Genomic DNA, 20118 nt, shown 5'->3' on the forward strand with positions numbered 1-20118 from the left:
ATAACGGAACCCACACTAGGAAGGAGGACCACCTAAGAAGCTCTGAGAGAGCCAGCCACCTCTCCACCCTAATAGGATTGGATGGGCAAGAAGATTCTGGAAAGCTGTAGCTCACCCCAGGCAGCGCTCCCTCCCCAAATCAGAGAGGCAGCTTGAGGCCGGAAGAGTCTCAAGAGGGCCCTTCAGTACTCGCAGCGTAGCCTAAGTGCCTCTCACAGCCTCGCCATGGACCCAGAGCCCAGCGCACCCTCTGGTGTCCTGCCACCCATCTTCCATGGGCTCAAATGACCTTCAGGGTGCTCTCCATCTTGGTCTAATCCAGCTGCTTCCCACCTCACGCTGGTTCCATGGTGGGCGGGGGGGTGAGGAGCACGTGCACATCCGTGTGTATGTCTCTGTGTGAGTATGTCTCCAAAGGAAACATATTATTAAAAAGTTGAGTTTCAAAGGTGTCCTATAGCCTATAGCTTATTGAGTAAACTTTTTCTTCACTTTTCAACAATCTCAAAGTTCCTTATGTAAGAATATATTCAGATAAGTAATCTCATTTTGAAGACACCCTGCTTACGGGGACTGGGTGGCTCAGTCCCTTAAGCAGGTACTTCAGCTAAGGTCATATCTCACTGCTTTTGAGTTCAAGCCCCATGTCAGACTCTGTGCTGACAGCTCAGAGCCTGGAGCCTGCTTTGGATTCTGTGTCTCCCTCTCTCTGCCCCTTCCCTGCTCACATTCTGTCTCTCCTTCCTTCAAAAATAAATAAACATTTAAAAAAAAAAACCATTAAGCACACCCACGTTAGGGCAGCTTGGGTGGCTTACTTGTTTAAGTATCTGACCCTTGATTTCGGCTCAGGTCATCATCTCACAGTCCTCATCCACACTGACAGACCTGCTTGGGATTCTCGCTCTCTTTCCTCTTCTCTCTAAGCCCCTCCTTGCTCATTCTCTCTCCCTCTCAAAGGAAATAAACATTTAAAACATATTAATAAAACGAATAAAATAAAACACCCACCAAAGAAAAGGCAGCCTGGAAAGAAGTGGCTTGTTGAATGTTTGCCATTGATGAGCGTGCTTAGACTTGAGAAAAGGTACACTCAGGGCAGATTCTTGGTCTGCACCTGGTGACCGTCAGCATCTCAAGCACAGGAGCCATTTCCCGCATGTCCCTGGACATAGCTAGCTAAACAATTATTCAGGATCTCCGCACAATGGAAAAAAAGCCAAGACCCAATAAATAAACGCATTCTTGTCTCCAGTCACGGAGGGGCTTCTGAGGTACCAGCCCTTCTGCAGGTTCTAGCTCAAGACATCACTTTCTTGTTCTTTCTTCTCACATTCCCCTCATGACTCAGCAGTGGGAGTGCAAGTGGGGAGGCTGTACGTTTGTCACCCAGCCCAAGGAAACCACTCTGTATGATGACGCCCAGCTGTACAGGAACACAAGGCGAAGAAGCCTAGATGGTCAGTGAGCCTCACAGCTTTCATTCCCCTCGGGGTTTTAGATCTGGAAGGAAGAAAGACGGGCAGCTCTGAACTGGGCAGAACTTCAGGGAAGATGCAGCCACTTCTGCTTTTGCTGGCCCTCCTGCTGCCCCTTGAGGCCAGGACAGGTGAGTGACCATCCCCATTTCAGGGACCTGAGCCCAGCCCACAAGCTCCCTGTAGTCCTGACCCTTCTGCCCAGTACAGTCCAGGTCTTCCCTCCAGTTGAGCCCAGTGACGTTCTGAACCCTGCTCCTCTCTCAAACCAAGGCAAACAAGTCTGGTGATGCTGGACAGACACACTCAACAAGGATGGCCAGCACAAAGGGTGTTCACTTGAAGGTTTGGTAGCGGGTAGTCTTTCTCTGATGGCCTGGAAAGTCGGTTGTTTGTAGAAAGGCGTTTGGCAGAAAATATAAAACTACAAAGAGGCATTAAAATCCCTCGCTCCAGCCCAGGAAAGGTAAGCTCAGACAAACCGGCAGCAATAGTGGGTGTTGTCCCTGGACCCACCTTAAAAAGCCAGTTAAATTTCTCAGTGCTCTCCACCTGTTCCATTCTTCCCAGGGGAGGGGGATCCCAGAAGCAGCTAGAGGACTTCACCCCAAGCTCAGTTCCAGGCCTGTGCAGCCCATTGTCAGCACCACCAACCCCTGCCTTCCCAGGCCCTCGGCTGCTCCACTGTCTTTGGCGGTGCCCTCCCTGATTCCTGTGGGCTCCAATCCCACCAGCCCATTCTCCACCCTCCCTCAGAGGAAAGCTAATTGAAGGCCATTCTTTCCTGAAACTTAAAAACATCGGCTGACACCTTAGGATGTGCCAGGCCCTGGAACATGAGGATATTAGAGAATCCAACTCCTTTAACCCATAGCTAGCTTATTAGAAAACGGCTCCCATTGGGATGTTAGCAGAGACTCAGAGGGGCCCAGGAGACTCACTGAGAAAGGAGGCATCAGGGGAGTCCTGTCCACGATCCTCTGAGATTCCACCATGGTCAAGGGAGATTTTCTCTCCCCCACACACTGTCTGAGGTCAGATGTGGGGAACAAGCACGGCTCCCTTCTCAGGGGGGTTCTGAGGCTTGAGGTTCAGCAAAGGTCCTCTGGCTACAAGGAGAATCTGAGAAGACCTTCAATCACCACCTTCCTAAGCTTGCCCTCGCGACCATAGCGGCCCCCTTTCACCCCATCCACTGGCCTTTTCTTTCAGAAAAGATCATTGGGGGCCATGAGGCCAAGCCCCACTCCCGGCCCTACATGGCATTTGTCCAGTTTCTGGGCGCAGACTGTAAGAAGAGGTGTGGCGGCGTCCTCGTGGACATGGACTTTGTTCTGACAGCTGCTCACTGCTTGGGAAGGTGAGGGGCAGAGACCGCTAGGGGGACCCCTGCCCTTTCTCCTGGGGCTGCAGCCCAGGAGGCATCTGGGCTTCTGGGCACTCAAGCCTTGAGAGCTCATCAAAGGAGCCAGCAGAGAGCACAACTGGGGCAGCGAAATGCTGAGACATAGAACAGGTGAGCCTTGAGTCGGAGGGTCAGATGTGAGAGTAAGTGGCACAGTGGGAAGAGACGGACCACACCAGGCAAATAAAGCAGCAGTTGAGGATGGAAAGATGCATTAGCGCCAAAATGCAAACTCAGAGTAATTTCATGATATTGCTTAAGAGCAGAAGACAGCTCCCAGAAGCCCTCCCTTAGTGTCACTGTAAAGAAGAGAATCTAGAATCCATCTGTCACCTCGATGTCCCCCCCCACTGGGTTCCAGTCCTGCCCTCCCCAGCTTCCCCTCCCCTTTGTGGCTTCTGGGCTGTTTCCTGTGACCCCACAACCCCACCCTCCACTCTGTTCTCCCTGCAGCTCCATCAACGTCACCCTGGGGGCCCACAACATCAAGAAGCAGGAGAAGACACAGCAGATCATCCCCGTGAGAAGAGCCATCCCCCACCCAGACTATAATCCAAAGAACTACTCCAATGACATCATGTTACTGCAGGTAAGGTGACCTCCCTGCTGCCCTCCCTCTCCTGGGTCCACATTATCTCCCCCCCACTGGGACCTGTCCCCTGCCTCCTTCCCATCATGGCTGCCTGGACCATCCCTGTGGCTCAGGGGACAGTGACAACTGAGCAGCCGCTACCGGGCACCTGGGCCCAGAGACCAGTGGCTGACCTGGCCTCTCTTCCTTCTTCCCATCAGCTGGCAAAAAAGGCCAAGCTGACTGCAGCTGTGAGGCCCCTGGGCCTGCCCAGGAGCAAGGCCCAGGTGAAGCCAGGACAGGTGTGCAGTGTGGCCGGCTGGGGACAGTTGGCCACAGGCAGTCTAGCAACCACTCTACAGGAGGTAGAGCTGACAGTACAGGAGGATTGGAAGTGCAGATCCCGCTTCCGTGGCTATTACACCGAGACCACCCAGACTTGTGTAGGAGACCCGAAGAAGATGAAGACCGGCTTCAAGGTCAGGCTCCCAGCATGTACCTAGACAGGCCCCAAGAGAGAGAAAATTGGGGAGGTCTGTGGTATGGGAATAGCCATGCCTTCATACCTCACCCTGAGATTCTGGGCGGCTGGGTCCTCAAACCCAGTCTTCATTTCCCCTCTCCCTCCAGTACACCCCAGTTTGGGGAGGAAGGCTCAGTCCCCCCACAGCAGCCCTATCACTCAAGTTTCCTGAGTGATGCTTAAAAGAACAGTCAGTGCTCAGCTGGGGCCCAGGGACCAAGATAGGGGATAAGGACTGCCCAGGGATCAATCTCCCATGCAGCCCCCTAACACAAACCCCAACCCCGGGCTACCAGGAGGCCAACCCAGACCTTTCTCTCTCTGCCCCACAGGGGGACTCTGGGGGCCCCCTCGTGTGTAACAAGGTGGCCCAAGGGATTTTCTCTTATGGAAACCGGAACCGGACACCTCCAGGGGTCTTCATCAAGGTCTCACACTTCCTGCCCTGGATAAAGAAAACAATGAAGCATCTCTCAAGGCAGGCATGAGGCTGACCTTCCCATTCCTGGGGCAAAGGCAAGAACCCCTTGAAGCTGGGGGCAGTGGGGAGTGGGCACTGCAGGGCCATAATAAATAGATCTCTAGCGAGAGTATGACTGCAGTCTTATTTATTCACTGAACCACTTTCAACATGCAGCCTTCTGCTGTCAATTCTGGGTTTCACTTTCTCATTTCTCCCCCAGCCCTCCATCCTCCCTAAACACCTTGCTGCACAATTTCTCATCAATTTCTCAATAACACCTCTTTGGGGCTTACCCCTCTGCATGGGTTCAGTCTAAACTCTGTTATAAAAAGATAATCCTCTGTTCCCCAAAATTATCTTCTCTGGGCCATAGAAATACCATAACTTCTCTAAGCCAACCACCATCTCCAACCCCATGGCAATCTGGTCAGTAAAAAGGGAGTAACTCCAGGGGGCCATGCCACAGGCATTGTTTCCTGTTTCCACCGGGGCCTTTCTGAGGCAGTGGGGGCAGGTTTCTCCTACCGCCAGGACTTTCTCCAGCTCAGGAGGCTGAGATGCGGCTTCAGCCCCACCCAGATTGCACTTCTCTGCCCTGCCCAGGGCCCAGCACTTACTTCAGTCAAACTTCCTCCCTGGCTGACCATCCCACAACAGCCTCTGTTTTCCATCTTGCCACACTTGAGCTGCCAACCTACACGATGCCTATCAGAGGAATCAGTACCTACCTCCTAATGGGTAGGACCTGCTGAGTCCCTCAGTCCAAACCAGCATCTCCCAGGAGCTTAGCCACTATACCTGTGGAGTCACTCACTCAACAGCCTCAGCCCCATTCAGCCTGGTCTAGTCTCAGGACCCGGACTCCCCCTGCTGGTAACCTGGCAGCTCTGTGAGCTCGGCAGTGCCTGGGCTGGAAAGTACCACATTGCCATCCATCAATAGATCGAGTGTTGATCTCTCTCTTTGTGCCAAGCGTATAACAAGCTCTGTCTCTGCAACTGGGAAACTTACAGTGATGAGAAATTTCTCCTAAATTTCCCTGGTTTCTCTCCTTCCAGCAAGCAGTTCAGTTGGCATAAATGAATCTGTTTTTAGAATCCTCAAGAAAGCTTGTCTCTCTCTCTTTTTTTTTAATGTTTATTTTAATTTTGAGAGACAGAGCTCAAGCTGGGGAGGAGCAGAAATAGAGGGACAGAGGATCCATAGTGGGCTCTGTGCTGACAGAGCTGTGGGGCTTGAACTCATGAACCATGAGATCATGACCTGAGCCAAAGTCAGACATTTAACCAACTGAGCCACCTAGATGCCCCCAAGAAAGCATGTCTTGAAAATAATTGAAATCCCTAAACTTTATCTGTATCCCATATCACAGTTACATAAGCATGACTTTGTTTGGTTCCAGAAGGGCAATATGAAGTTGAAAGAAAGTTGGAAACCAACAGGTCCTCAGGTCTCTAAGCTATGCACAATAGGGGCCATGCCCAGAAGGGAGGGAGGGAGAAAGGGAGAAGGGGAAGCCTTACTTTTATTTCACCTGTAGAAGACATGAACTTCAGTCCACAAACCCATGAAATGTCACATTTCAGGTGGAAGATGGTTCACTGTGACCAGATAACCTTATTTTAGGGTCCCCTATCCTTCAAATACCACTAGTGAGCTGAATGTTACAAAACAAATTCATGGCAGCTGGACAATTGGACAAACTGTTCTGAATCTGAACACTGAATCAAGTAGGACCCATATCAAAAAGAGAAAGAATTGGAGCACCTCGATGACTCAGTAGGTTAAGTTCCAACTCTTAATTTGGGATCAAGTCATGATCTCGTGGTGGTGAGATCAAGCTCTGGGTCCGGCTCAGTGCTAGACATGGAGCCTGCTTAAGATTTTTCCTCTCCCTCTCTGTCTGTCCCTCCCCTCCCACATGCATTTGAAAGAAAGGAATAAAGAAACAAACAAACAAACTTTACTTAAAAGGAAATAAACCACATGGATGTGAAAAACAAAATCCAGCACATTGAAAAAAAGTGAAAAGCAAATATAAAGCCAATTATTCACACAAGACTGTCACTATGTCCATCTGCCAAGTCTTCCCTGGGGCTTATAGCACAAGCAATAGCACAGGTAAGATTAAAGCTGAATGCATGTATGGAGGTGAACAAGAGACCAGTAGAAGGTGCATGAGCCAGAGGACAGCTCTGGACACAGAAGCAAAAAACAACACTCTGAGGAGCAGCCATCACACCTAAGAAATGTGGAGACCTTGGAAAGTTAGCCATGAAGAGCTCCATGGAGCCCCAGGATCCAAGCTTGAGCCAAGGTTACAGTAGCCAAGAACATTCACCACCAGGGGTTGAGGTGTGTGACCTTTAAGGACAGAGCCTCATGGGTCAGTTTTTCCCTTACATCTGATAGAAGCATTTAACACAGTATTGTTAGTAAGAAAAACAATTACTTTACAATGAACTTACAATGATCATGAGGACTGGGCTGCTGTTGACGTTCCCTTAAAATTTCGAAGTCAGTTCACACCTATTTCTCTCTCTTGCTTTTGTGATTTTTATTTCTAGAACATAATCCTAGATAAGGTTTAAAATGTGTGAGTGTGTGAGTGTATGTGTGTGCACGCATATGTAGGGAGGTTATTCAAAAGGTGTTCATTAGTCACACCATTATTTAATAATGGACCTCAGACTGGACTGAGTATTAATGTCCAAAATAGGGAAATGGTAGAATATGGCACATTTATAATATTACGTATTATGCAGCCATTGACATCTACATTATCCACCACTCTAGAAAACTAGACTAAGGAAACAAAAGAAAGAAAACTAAGCCAAAAACATTAATAGGCAAGTTATAAAAAAAAAAAAGTTGGTACATGTGTTAAGATAACCCAAACTATTGTAGCAGATAAACTTTAGCATGTCAGTGACTCACACAATAGAAACCTGTTTCTTGCTCACCCACAGTCTGAAATGAGTGTTCCTGGTGAGTAACGCCCCTTTTTACTCTCAAGTGACCCAGCTGAGACAATAAGTTACATGTGTGCCCATGATCAAGGAACCCAGGCTCAAGCTCCTAAATATGGCCTCCAAGTTCCCCCTTGTTCATCAGGTCAAACCCAGATAGGGGAAGAAGCCAGATGATCAGGTGTGGAAGCTCATTATAGGCCCTGTCGGAGAGGTGCCCACGCCATCTCCATCCCCATTTGCTACAACAGTCACATGGGCACACCTAACTTCAAGTGAGGTTGGATGACTGGGTTCACCCAGGTCCTCTGGAAGAAAAGGAAATTGTTTTTGCTAAACTGCTAGCTCACCTCTAACACAACTTGCTATAGTGTTTGCTGTTTATTAGGACCATGGGCCCTAAATTTTGTTCTGCTTATAAAACAAATACACACTGATGGCAGAAAAAATTGGATAATATAAAGGTGAAAAGAAGAGTCATAAAATGACTATTCTGGCTGTTGCTTTCTTTTTTTTAACAGAACTAGTATCAAATTGTATATACCATTTCACATTCTACTTCTTCTACTTAATATTAGGTAATGCAAAGTGTTCCATGCCACTAAGCAGTTTTCTAAAACATGGTATTTAATGACCAGATAGTATTTCATCCCATGAATATATCAGAATTAATATTCCTGATCTCCTTTGGTTGAATAGTTGGATGGTCTGAGTGTGTGGGAAGAGAGTCTCGGGTATGTGTCCACCTGCACCTCTTTCTCACATTTACCCGGGGCCCCAGGGTCAGCCACTCCATCTCGGTAATATGCTTTTCTGCCAGGAAACACTGAGGTCCTTGAGCCTCTTTTCAAGCCTTTCTCTGCCACATCCAGGGTTTCTGGGTCCCTCTTTCCCTCGAACTACTCTGACGGAGACTGTATGCAGATCCCATTGAGTTTCCTTTGTCACCTGCTCCTTCCTAATAGACCAAAACAGGGGCCAGTTTTTGGCAAGAAAGCATCTCACTCCCAGCAGACACGTGTGGTGGGAAGACAAGAGCGCAGAGACAGCCTTGCCCCGGTCCTGGAGCTCCATGAAACAGTCACCAGCTCAGCAGTAGAAACTTCCCAAGGAGCTTCAAGTCTGTCCTTCTAAGCGTGACATTAGGGCAGCCCTGAGAATGTCCTGAACATCTCCATAGTACACTGGTCTCCTACAATGTCAAGGGCAACCAGACTGGTTTCTGACCAGAGCGGCATCAAAGAGAGGGAGAAGGAAGTGTCCAAGCCTCAGCAATGCAACTGCCTGCCCAGAGTTGTGCATTTTGGCGGTATATGGGGCCCAGGGAGGAGGTGGGAGACATCCTACTTTAATGTCCCAACATCCCAGAGGAGAAAAAAATTGTAACTGACGGAAATGTAATAAAACAGTCAAATGTAGATGTAACCAGCTAGGAATATTGTGAAATGTGTCACAGTCATGTTTGTTCAAATATCACGGTTTTTATTAAAAGGGAAAATCAAAACATTAAAAACAGATGTACCCCTTTTATTCTCTGACATTCTGTTCTCTGTCCAAATGTTCTCTCTAATCCCCAACTACTGGCAAACAGACTTTTAAGAAATTTTTATTGCAAAATATACACACATGAAAAAGCACACTTAAAAAACGATGGCCAAATTTCAGAAAGCCCGAGTGTGTCTCTTCCTGCTAAAAATGCCCTCTCCGCCCTCCAACCCCAGAATTAACATACCGTTGTGACTTTTGTGATAACCACTTCCCTGCTTTGCATCATGCTCTTACCACCTCTGGATGCATTTCTATCCAAAACAGTTTCATTTTCAAAGTGAATGTATAGTCTTTCGGGGCCTGTTCTCTCAACATTACGTCTGTAAGATTTATTTGTGGAGCTGCATGTGGTATTAGTTGTTTATTTTCATTGATATGCAGTATTCCATTATATAAATATACCATGGTATGATGTTTGTGCTGCTGTTGATGAGTCTTTTACCTGTTTCCAGTCTGGGGCTTTCATGAATAATGTTGCTAAGACCTTCCTGAACATGTATGTGGGGGAGATGTTCACATGTTCCTCTAGGGTTTCTCTAGGGTTCAAACAGCCAACCCGGTGACTGTAACCAGTATATCCCTGTGATTTAAACCGGTTGCTTCTCTGGTATCGACTGAGAGTAACATCTTTTCATATGTTTGTTGGCCACTTGGATTTCCTCTTTTTTGAGACGAAGCTGTTCAAGTCTTTTGCCCATTATTATAGTGACTTGTCTTTCTCATATTGATTTATAGAAGTTCTTTATATAATTGGAATATAAGTTCTATGTGTGTTATAAGCATCTATGACCCCTCTACAAATTGTCTTTGTTTCCTCTTGATTTTAATGTATCAGCTCATCATTCCCTTTCTTTATGATTAGTGTTTTTATGTATAGGATTTAAAATTTTTACCTATCATGAAGATAGTGTTACACTATAGTTTCAAATCTTTTTTTATGCTTGGATCCATAATCCACTAAAAATGGATTTTTGGATACAGTATGTGATACCATGTGATAAAGGTCATGTTTTATTTTTTATGGTGTCTGTACGACACCATAAAGACATCTATTGTCCTGGCTGTATTTATCAGGGAGGAAAAAGAAAATAGTCTTTCCCCCACTGCTTTGCCATTCAAACTCCATTATAAGTATCCATATATCATATGTGTCTGTATGTGTATATCAGTGTCCAAATGTTATGGGATCTCTCTTCCTGGACTGTTAGTCTATGTTTCTGTGCCCACGTCACTACCACACTATCTTCCTTACTATGGCTTTATCTCCTGAAAGCATGACCTCCCATTCTATTCTTCAAGACTGCCTTGTCTAGTGGCCATTTGTCTTTCCACATATGTTTAGAACTGATTAAGTTATATGAAATACTTCTTGAATACAATGAATCTACAGATCACTTTAAAAGATTGATATTTTTATAATATTTAGTCTTCCGATTCACAAACATAGAATCTCTTTGTGTTTAGGTTCAGTATCTCTTAATGCAATTTAATAATTTCCACCAAAGACACCTTGCACATCTTGTTTTAGATTTATGTTTAGTTATTTGATAATTTTCATGCCATTTAGATATTATCTTTTCCAAAATTTCATTTCCTAACAAGATTGCTATATATATTGAAATGTGATTGGTTTTTAATGTTTATTTATTTATTTTGAGAGAGAGAGTGAGGGAGAGGCAGAGAAAGAAAGGGAGGCAAAGAGCGCAAGAGCCAGATGCAGGGTTCGAACCCACAATCTGTGAGACCATGACCTGAGCCTAAATCAAGAGTCAGATGCTTAACCAACTGAGCCAAATAAGCACCCCAGAAATGTGATTAATTTTTAAATTGGTTCTGTGTCTAAGAAATTTATTAAACTATCTCATCAATTATAATAATCTATCTGTCCATTCTTTGGCATTCTCTATGAACACTATCATATCTTCAAATAATGACAGTTTTGTTTCCTTCTTTCTTGTTCCCTATAACTTTCACTTCTATTTCCTGCCTAACTGCCATGGCTAACATCGCCAGTCTAATGCTGAAGAGAAATGATAATTATGGGTACTCAGGTGTCCTTGTATTATTTTGCTCTTGAACAAGAAGAATTCAACATTTCACCTTAAAGTATAGGACAACTGTGAAATTTTTGTAGATAACTTTTATCGGATTAAATGCAATCATTTCTATTCAGAGATTGCTAAGAATTTTTTAATAATGAGGGTGAATTTTAGCAAATGCTTTCCTTGGTTTGCTTCAAGTGGATAATTATATATTTCTTCTTCCGTCAATCAATGTAATATGTTTCAGCAATTGAGTTTTGAATGAAACACTCTCCATTGTTAGGAAGCTCGTGATATCTTTTTGCTTGATTGATTTCATTTGCATCAATATTCTGAAGTGCTACTGCCTATATTGTCTTCATTGGGTTTGGCCTCAACATTTTGCTAGTCTCATAAAGGAGACGGGTAGTATCTACTCTCTAGAAGAAATTGTATAGTATCCTTTCAATGTTTTGTAGATTTCCAGTGAAGCCATATGAGTCTATAGCTGCCCTTAATGGAATATTTTTGATAACTGAAAATTTATTTAGTGTTTATAAGAACATGAAAATTTCTCAAATATATTTAACTAAGTTAAATTTTCTGATTTGACAATTTCATGTAGATTTTGAAAATTACATAATGGTTTTCCAATGGTTTATAACACAGATATGATTTTTATATACAAATATGTATACATGTATCTCCCAGAATCAACCTTTCTCAGTTTTTGACAATATCTTCTTTCACTCTGCAGCTTCACTTTCACTACCTTAATAGTGGCTTTGGTGATTGGAATTTCTGAAATTTTTATGTAGATCAATTTATCTACTTTTCCTTTATAATTATAATTTATATTAGGGCTTTTTATGTCCTATTTCAAGATTTTATTCCCTACCTTAAGGTTGTAAAAAATTAATTCTCCTATCTTATCTTCTAAAAGTTTTGGTTTTTTATCTTAAAATTAATTTGAGGTATAGTTCAATAGCCAAGTTTCATCTTTATTTGTTTATTTATACTAGCAATTTTGCTATACATTATTTTCATCATTGTTAATCATTTTGAACTCATTTTTTATTTCCATTATAATTTGTACTTTGACATGATTTATTTAGCAGTCTATTTCTTTAGTTTTAAAAATATAGGGATAATCAATAAATAAAATAAAAATATAGGATTTGCTGCTCATATTCTTATGAATTTCTAGCTCAAATTCATTGTGGCCTACAACAAATTATATGTAATTTTAACCCTTTAAACATCTTTTTCAGAGCTAATCTATGGCATAATCTATGGTCCTTTTTTGGTAAATATTCTGTATGTGCTTTCAAAGTGTGCCCTCTACATTTGTTGGGCAAGGTGTTCCATATTCTTATGCTTACTTTTTCACTAGCTTTTCATAACCTCTATATCATTACCAATCAGTTTATCATTATGAATCACTCTAAGATGTGTTTTTAACATCTTCTGAAATGACTGTGAAGTTGTTTCTTCCTGGAGAGTATCCACTCATTTCTGCTAAGGAGTTAGCCTCAAGTCCAGTATTCATTTGAAAGTAATCTTTCTTTCTCCAGTTGTTCTTGAGATTTCTGCCATTTCTTGGGGCACCAGGCTGGCTCAATGGATGGAGCATGCAACACTTGATCTCAGGATCAAGAGTTCAAGCCCCAGGTTGGGCATGGAGCTGACTTAATAATTTAATAAAACTTTTAAAAAAAGAGTTCTGCCATTTCTTTAAAACACTGATTTCTAGGTATGAATTTCTTTTTTTTTTCCTTTTTTTTTTTTTTTACTGTTTTTATTTATTTTTGAGAGAGAGAGAGAGAGAGAGAGAGAGAGAGAGCGAGCGAGCAGGGGAGGGTCAGAGAGAGAGGGAGACACAGAATCCGAAGACAGGCTCTAGGCTCTGAGCTAGCTGTCAGCACAGAGCCCAACGCGGGGCTCAAACCCACAAACTGTGAGATCATGACCTGAGCCAAAGCCGGCCGCTTAATCGACTAAGCCACCCAGGCGCCCCTGAATTCCTTTTTATTATTCTGCTTGAGGTTTACTTTTTACCTCTAGTTGGATATTTTTCATCAACATTTTAAAAATCTCAGCCATTATCTTATTTTATATGATCTCTTATTCTCTCTTCTTCTAGAATCCCAATTAAATATATGTTTAACCTTCTAATTCTATTATTTTCTATATTTTTATCTTTGTGTCTGTGTTCCAATCTTGACACTTTTTCTGATCTGTTTAAGGTTAGTAATTCTCTCTTCAACTTTGTCTAATATTTATTAACTTTTTCCACTATGATTTTAACTCTGGTTATTACATTTTTCACTATTAGAAGTTGTATTTAGCTCTTTTTCAAATGTTATGTCACTTTTCTTAAGGTTCATGTTCCCTGCAGCTCTTTTAAAGCTTGTTTTTATTTTGGCATAATTGTCATATTATTTGCATTTTATTATTGTAATACTATTATCCCAATAATTAAATTTGTTCTCTGTTCTTATTGCCTATTGTTTCCTACTTCTGGTGTCTTATTTCTTTGCATGTCCTTTTGTTTATATTTGATTATATGCTTGTCATTCTACTTGAAAAATAATTTTTAGGTATAAATCAAACCCTGGAATTAAGTGAATTTTCTCTAGATTTGCATTTGATTCCATCGGGCACTTTGGGACACAATCCATAACCATATCAATGCAAGTTCAAGGTTTGAGATTCCATGAAAGGTCCAAGCAATTCCAAACTTTCACAAAATCACTTGCAAGGGCAAATTCATTACCCCCTCTTTGTTACTTTGAGAGTATAGAGTTTTAATGTCCCAGTTCGTTGTGAGGAGGGTCTCTGGTTGGACCTGGTTGTGTGGATTTTGGTCTTTGATTTCTACACTCCTCACCTTACGTGGCCATCAAAGCAGAGCTTTGAATTTTGTCGGTTCAGTAAATTCCTCAGAACAATAGTAGCAGCCTAACACCCATTATTCCTTCCTTTTCTGTGTGATAAACACCCTTGCATTGGCAGTTCTTCAAGGTTTGTAAGGTTTGGGACATTTTGAACAGCTTTGTTTTGGGTTGTTTCTTGTGGGAACGTTGGCATGAAACCCTAGGTTCATGAACTCTCCTATCCACATTTCTATTTAGATCATTGGGAGCATAATTTTACCCCCCTTTCTCCCTACAAGTTGGTCTTTATCATTTTCTCTTCTTAAAAGAGTTAGACTGGAGCGCCTGGGTGGCTCAGTCAGTTGGGCATCCAGCTTCAGCTCAGGTCATGATCTCATGGTTCATGGGTTTGAGCCTGGCATCAGATTCTGTACCAAGAGCTCAGAGCCTGGAGCCTGCTTCAGATTCTGTGTCTCCCTCTCTCTCTGCCCGTCCCCTGCTTGCACTCTGTCTCTCTTAAAAATAAATACATTTTTTAAAAAAAAGTTAGACTAATGGTTTTAAAGTATCGAAACCACATAAGTAACAATAAATTAAAATTATCCCAAATGCTAAGCACTAATAAAGCCATTATAATTGTTCTCTTTTTTCTACACAGTGCTTTCCAGATGCAGGAAGAAGTTTCACGAGGTTGCCATCATTGAGCATGCATCAGAGAAGGGATGAAGTTCTTTGCAGCTGTGAAAATCACGCATATTTATATGTAAGAAGAGGATTCTTAATTTTCATAAGATGTTCAAATGGGGCTATCATATCCATAAAAGTTTGAAAATTGTATTAGTTTTTAATTCTGGAATTTTCTCAAAAAAATTATGCTATATTACGATGTTTTTCTGTGCGCCCACAGAATCTTCGAAGTATTTTTAAGTGTGTGTCATACTGTACTGCCTTCCTCTCAGTGTGGAGTGTATATTCTTTATGTATCGTAGGTCACACTTTGTGTGTTACCGCTTGTACAGCAAGTATGCGTTCCCTTCTTAGAAGCCCCTGGGGGCAAAGAAGAGGGTTAGGTTAATGGACTCATAATGGATGAAAAGAATCTTAGCTGTTTTTCAGCCAGGGTCTGACAGCTCTCAACAAAACCAAGTCTCTAGGTCTTATCGGCATGCAGGTTGCATTCTGGGACACAAAGGCCCTCACCTTGACTAGGAAGCAGGAAAATCGAAATCCTCAACTGTGTGATTATTTTCATGGAGAGTTTGTTGAGGCTCCAGTGTCCTGAGAAAGTAATTATCGGTGGCAGAGCCTTGTTCGGCCCTCTTCCTTCGCTGGCAGTACACTCTACCGACTCAGGAGAGAGAGCTACTCAATCTGCCTCAACAAACTTCTAGAAAGAAGTGGGAGCAGCAAAGGTGTCAGCAGGGAGTCCAGGGGCCCAAAGGGTAAAGACAGGCAGGCTTCCTCTTCCCTCTTTGGCCTCCTCCTCTGACTTGTTCCTGGTGTCCTCACCACATCCCACCACCACCCCACACCCATCTTTCAGTCACCCATGTCCCCACCTTACGAAGAGTTGGCTGAACGGCCAACTCTTGATTTCGGCTCAGGTCATGATCCCAGGGGCATGGGATCTAGCCCCACTGTGTGCGGAGCCTGCTTAAGATTCTCTCTCTCAGGGCACCTGGGTGGCTCCATCGGTTAAGCATCTGACTTTGGCTCAGGTCATGATCTCACAGTTCATGGGTTCGAGCCCTGTGTTGGGCTCTGGGCTGACAGCTAGCTGAGAGCCTGGAGCCTGTCTTCAGATTCTGTGTCTCCCTCTCTCTCTCTCTCTCTGACCCTCCCTTTCTCAGGCTGTCTCTCTCTCAAAAATAAATAAAAACTTTTTTTTAATTTTTTAAATGAAAAAAAAAAAGATTCTCTCTCTCTTCCTCTCTCCGCCCTTCTCCCCTGCTCTTGTGCACTCTCTTTCTAAAAAAGTTAAAATAAATAAATAAGCAATCTAGGAAATGTGCATTCATTTAGAGAACTCAAGTCCCAAAGAACTGAGGCTCTAATCCTGGAAAGGCAGGAAACGGAGGAGATAGGCAGCCACCAGCTTTCCTACACTTTTGGGGTATTATTGGATCTGGTGGGTTTGGGGTTCTGGCACACAGGGCCCTAAGCCCCCTTCCCTGTCACCCCAGGTGCCCATTTCTGCTGCGAGCACTGACTCAGCAGCTGTGCAGGACGGTGTTGGCTTGGCCTACTCTCTCCCCCCAGATCACTGGCAGTTGGCGGGTAAGCCTCCTGGGCAGGCTTGTGTGATGAAACCTGTCACACCAGCAGGAGCATGAGACTATTCTTGAGCCCCCACCCCTAGACTTCCTTCCTCTCTCAGGGGCTACAAGAGAGAGCAGCAGCGGCACCTGACTGGGGCAGTCTTCCCAAGAAGATGTGGCTGCTCATGCTCCTGACGGCCCTTCTCCTACCGCCCAGGGCTGGGGCAGGTGAGTGACCATCCCCAACTTCAGGCCTGTCCCCTCTCACAGACCCTGAAGCCAGACTGCCTAGACACTTCTAACTCTGTATCACTGGGCAAGTTACTTGAAATCAAGATTCCTCAGATTCCTCCTCTATAAACTAGGAAGAATAGCAATGTGTACCTCCTAGAGTTCAATGAGAGTTAAGTTAGTTAGTGTACCTAAAACTCTTGGAATTGCCCCCAGCACGCAGGACGTGTGATATAAATGTGCTCTCTAAATTATTTCTGCAGCCCACGTGTCCAAGCCTAGGAAATAAGGATGCAGCAATAACAGGACCATCAGCTTATGTCTAGATTCTGAAAAACCAGTCCCCTGCTGGTCATGCACTGGCCATGAAAGGGCCTTGGAGGGACCCGGGAAGCTCTCTGAGGAAGGAAGTCCCAGGGAACTTCGGGAGAGGCCACTCCAGAGAGCTCAAGATTTGCCCCTAGCAGCAGACCATCTCTCCTCATTGTGGGAGTCTGAACCTGACCCTGCCTGGAGCCAGAGCTATCCTCCAGAGAGCTGGGAAGCAGCTCAGGTGTGGGCTGGGAGCCAGCAGTGGTTCCTGCAGAACCTGGCGGTGCTCTCCCAAAGTGCAGTGCTCTGCAAACTCGACTCTCACCCCCAACTCCTCCATTCCCCTAAATCATCTCTCCCTGCCAGCCTTTCTGGAGCCACCCTGATGCCCACACTGTGGGCTCAGCAAGCACAGAGATAAGTGCCCAATGCTTCCTTCCAGGGGAGATCATCGGAGGCCGAGAGGCCAGGCCTCACTCCCGTCCCTACATGGCATATCTTATAATCCAGACTCCAATGGGGGTCAGCACCTGCGGGGGTTTCCTGGTGAGAGAAGACTTTGTGCTGACGGCAGCTCACTGCAGGGGAAGGTGAGCAGCTCAGGTGCCAGTACCACAGGCCCAGGAGAGCCCCTGACCAGCGATGTGAAAGGAGGCTTCCAGCAACGACGAGGTGAAAGAGACAAGTGGGATTTGGGGGTGGAGAACGGGCCAGGAGGAATGAGGAGAAAAGGAGGACGTGCTCAAACGAGCAGGAGGAGGAGATGAAGGTACACTGTAGGGCTCAAAACAGGAATTCAAACTATTTGTCAACTTATTCCAGGGGAAGCAAGACTCAGAGTCACTGCATCCCCCATCACTCTCAGTTGAGGGATGAGAAGCACTGAGGGCTGGGCCCCTGAAACCCTCCTGTCCCCTCAATTCCCTGGCTGCATTTGCTGCCCTGGGGCTGTCTACCTGGCCTGCAGAACCTGCGGGCTGAGTTCCGGAGGCTCACACCTACCTCTAAGCCACCTCTCCTTTGCAGTACTATCACCGTCATCCTGGGAGCTCACAACATCAGGAGGGAGGAAAGGACCCAGCAGCGCAGGTCTGTGCTCAGAGCCATCAGCCACCCTGACTATAATCCACAGAGCAACGTGAATGACATCATGTTACTGCAGGTATGGCCTGCCTGACCCTCCGGTTCTCCTGCTGAGCCAGTCCACTCCCAGTGCAGGGGGCTTGGCCATCCTGGGAGGCTGAGGAGGAAGCAGGGTGGGGATGGAGCGTGGGGTGAGCGCCGCACACACCGTCCCTGAGTGCTGCCCTCCTTCTGCCAGCTGGAAAACAGAGTCACACGGAATAGAGCTGTGAGCCCAGTGCCTCTGCCTGGGGCACAGGACAGGCTGAGACCTGGGACCGAGTGCACCGCGGCGGGCTGGGGCCTGTTGAGCCTGAGCAGGAGTACAAACAGACTCCATGAGGTGCAGCTAACCGTGCAGAGGGATACGAGGTGCCTCGATCGCTTCAGGTTCTACACCGATGAAACACAAATTTGTGTGGGAAACCCAAGGTCAAGGAAGTCCGCCTTCCTGGTAAGGCCATGGGCATCAGCCAATACCACCTGACAGGCGGGACAGCAGAAACAAGCTATATCCCCACAGCCCCAGTCTGGTGGGGTCAGAGCAGAGGGAGGCAAGGACTTTCCCCATCAATCTGGTCTCTAGGATAATGGGAGGAACACTGAGCATGTAACATACACACGTGCAGTGTTTTCCTGGAGAAGGCAAAGGCAACTTGACTTGGGTTGAGCTGGAGACAGTAACTCTAGCCAGACCTGAAGCCCAGCCATGGAAAGATCCAGAAAGCTAACTTCCATCCCACCCCCACCCCAACCCGCCCCTGCTTTCTCTGGGAGCCAGGACTTAGGGCAGCAGGAGCCTGGAGGCAGGGTTTAAGGCCTTTTCCTCTCCTTGTTCACAGGGGGACTCTGGAGGCCCCCTGGTGTGTAACAATGTGGCCCAGGGCATTGTCTCCTACGGAGATAGCAGGGGGATTCCTCCAGCAGTCTTCACCAGGGTGTCCAGCTTCACCGACTGGATAAGAAGAACAATGGAACGCTTCCAACAGCAGAACCAGACCTGGACCCCGCTGTGACTGATTCTGCTCTTGGGCGGCTCCAGGGGGCGTGGCCAGAGCCTTAATAAATGTCTGTGTCTAGAGTGGAAATAACGGACTTCTCATGTCTTCCTTAAACATCATTCGATACACAACAATCATATGCCAGGACAGAGTCTGGGCTTCTCCAGGAAAATGGGGTTCTTCCCCAGGACAAATTAACCCCTCCCACACCACTCCTGGGAATCCAGATGAGCTTCTTCCTTCCTCCCAGCTATGCATTCCCCCATTTCCCCTCCCCCCACCACCTGGGAGAAGGGTGAAAGGACGTCTCTCTTCTCTGGGCAAAGCTCTCTACTCTTCACCATACCAGAGATTCCCCTACAAGGTATTAAAGCAGACTTTAAAACTGTACACCCGTGCTATGTGTAGAGCAGACAGATCAAAGGGACAGAATTGAAATTCCATACAAGGCTCAATTTAATAGGATAAAGGTGGCATCTCAAATCCCTGGGAAACAATGAATTTTCAATACATAGTATTGGAACAACTAGATCATCATTTGGGGGAAAAAGATAAAATTGGACCTATTCCTCACACTGTAAGTCAAAATAAACCTCAAATGGATCAGATATCTAAATGCGAAAAAATTAAGCCACACAAGGACTTGAAGGAAGAAAAAAATAAAGATTTGCGTGCTTAAAAATAGCAACCAAACACTCCTGTTCACTCCATTATTCACAATGGCCAAGAAATGGAAACAATCCAAGTGCCTATAGACAGCCAACATTCTTCTCTTAAATCCTTAAGCCACACCAAACCCCACTGAAGTACAGACCAGTGTTCTCATCTTTTTTTAAAATACCATTCTTTTCTTAATGTTCATTTATTTATTTCAACAGAGAGAGTGCACTCATGTGCGCAGGTATGTGGGGGAGGGGCAGAGAGAGAATTCCAAGTAGACTGTGCACTGTCAGCTCGGGAGAACCACTTGGGGCTCCATTCCCATGAACCAAACTGTGAGATCAGAACCTGAGCCGAAATCAAGAGTCACTTAAGTGATTGAGCCACCCAGGCTCCCCTGCTCTCATTTTCATATGTTGATACTCCAGAGTTATACAAAATTCCACACAAAATGCTAAAGACTTGTACCCTAAAAATTAGCCCATAACTCTGCATATATTATATTCAAATAAAAGATTACTACAAATCACATAATTTAATCCATACTTTAAACACCTTTTCTTTAATAGTTTATTGCCAAGTTGGTTTCCATATAACACCCGGTGCTCTTCCCTACAAGTGCTCCCCTCCATTACCATCACCCCCCCCTCCCCCGGCCCCTTTCCCCTACCCGCTTCAGC

At 45.2% G+C, this 20118-nt stretch overlaps 1 protein-coding gene and 1 long non-coding RNA gene across 6 annotated transcripts in view; one reads left to right on the forward strand and one right to left on the reverse strand.

Annotated features, from left to right (window-relative positions):
- Positions 1 to 1379: 1379 nt before the first annotated feature.
- Positions 1380 to 18865, forward strand: LOC115300684 (granzyme H-like). Of its 5 annotated transcripts, XM_029950163.1 has the most exons (9): positions 1380 to 1609; positions 2691 to 2838; positions 3337 to 3472; positions 14513 to 14617; positions 16232 to 16340; positions 17098 to 17245; positions 17682 to 17817; positions 17977 to 18231; positions 18620 to 18865. In XM_029950163.1, the coding sequence occupies exons 1-9, from the start codon at positions 1555 to 1557 to the stop codon at positions 18791 to 18793; spliced, it is 1266 nt and encodes a 421-aa protein (XP_029806023.1). In that variant the 5' UTR covers positions 1380 to 1554; the 3' UTR covers positions 18794 to 18865. The 5 variants fall into 5 exon arrangements, with proteins under 5 accessions (XP_029806023.1, XP_029806024.1, XP_029806027.1 ...); XM_029950164.1 differs by lacking the exon at positions 2691 to 2838 and having other exon boundaries at positions 1382 to 1609; XM_029950165.1 differs by lacking the exons at positions 1380 to 1609; positions 2691 to 2838 and adding an exon at positions 2932 to 2994.
- LOC115300699 overlaps positions 14487 to 20118 on the reverse strand; it is an 81950-nt gene continuing 76318 nt past the window's right edge. The window contains exon 4 of the long non-coding RNA XR_003912786.1: positions 14487 to 14592. This is a non-coding gene — a long non-coding RNA (uncharacterized LOC115300699). The remainder of the gene's footprint in view (positions 14593 to 20118) is intronic.

The sequence above is a fragment of the Suricata suricatta genome, chromosome 9 (genome assembly GCF_006229205.1).
Source record: "Suricata suricatta isolate VVHF042 chromosome 9, meerkat_22Aug2017_6uvM2_HiC, whole genome shotgun sequence".
NCBI lineage: Eukaryota > Metazoa > Chordata > Mammalia > Carnivora > Herpestidae > Suricata > Suricata suricatta.

Excerpts from the sequence above, each read along its gene's own strand:
- LOC115300684 (XM_029950163.1), top strand. The coding sequence starts at position 1,555 with ATGCAGCCACTTCTGCTTTTGCTGGCCCTCCTGCTGCCCCTTGAGGCC. Across the intron at positions 3,473-14,512 it reads ATGACATCATGTTACTGCAG|TGCTTTCCAGATGCAGGAAG; the intron begins GTAAGGTGACCT and ends TTTTCTACACAG. Across the intron at positions 18,232-18,619 it reads CAAGGAAGTCCGCCTTCCTG|GGGGACTCTGGAGGCCCCCT; the intron begins GTAAGGCCATGG and ends CCTTGTTCACAG.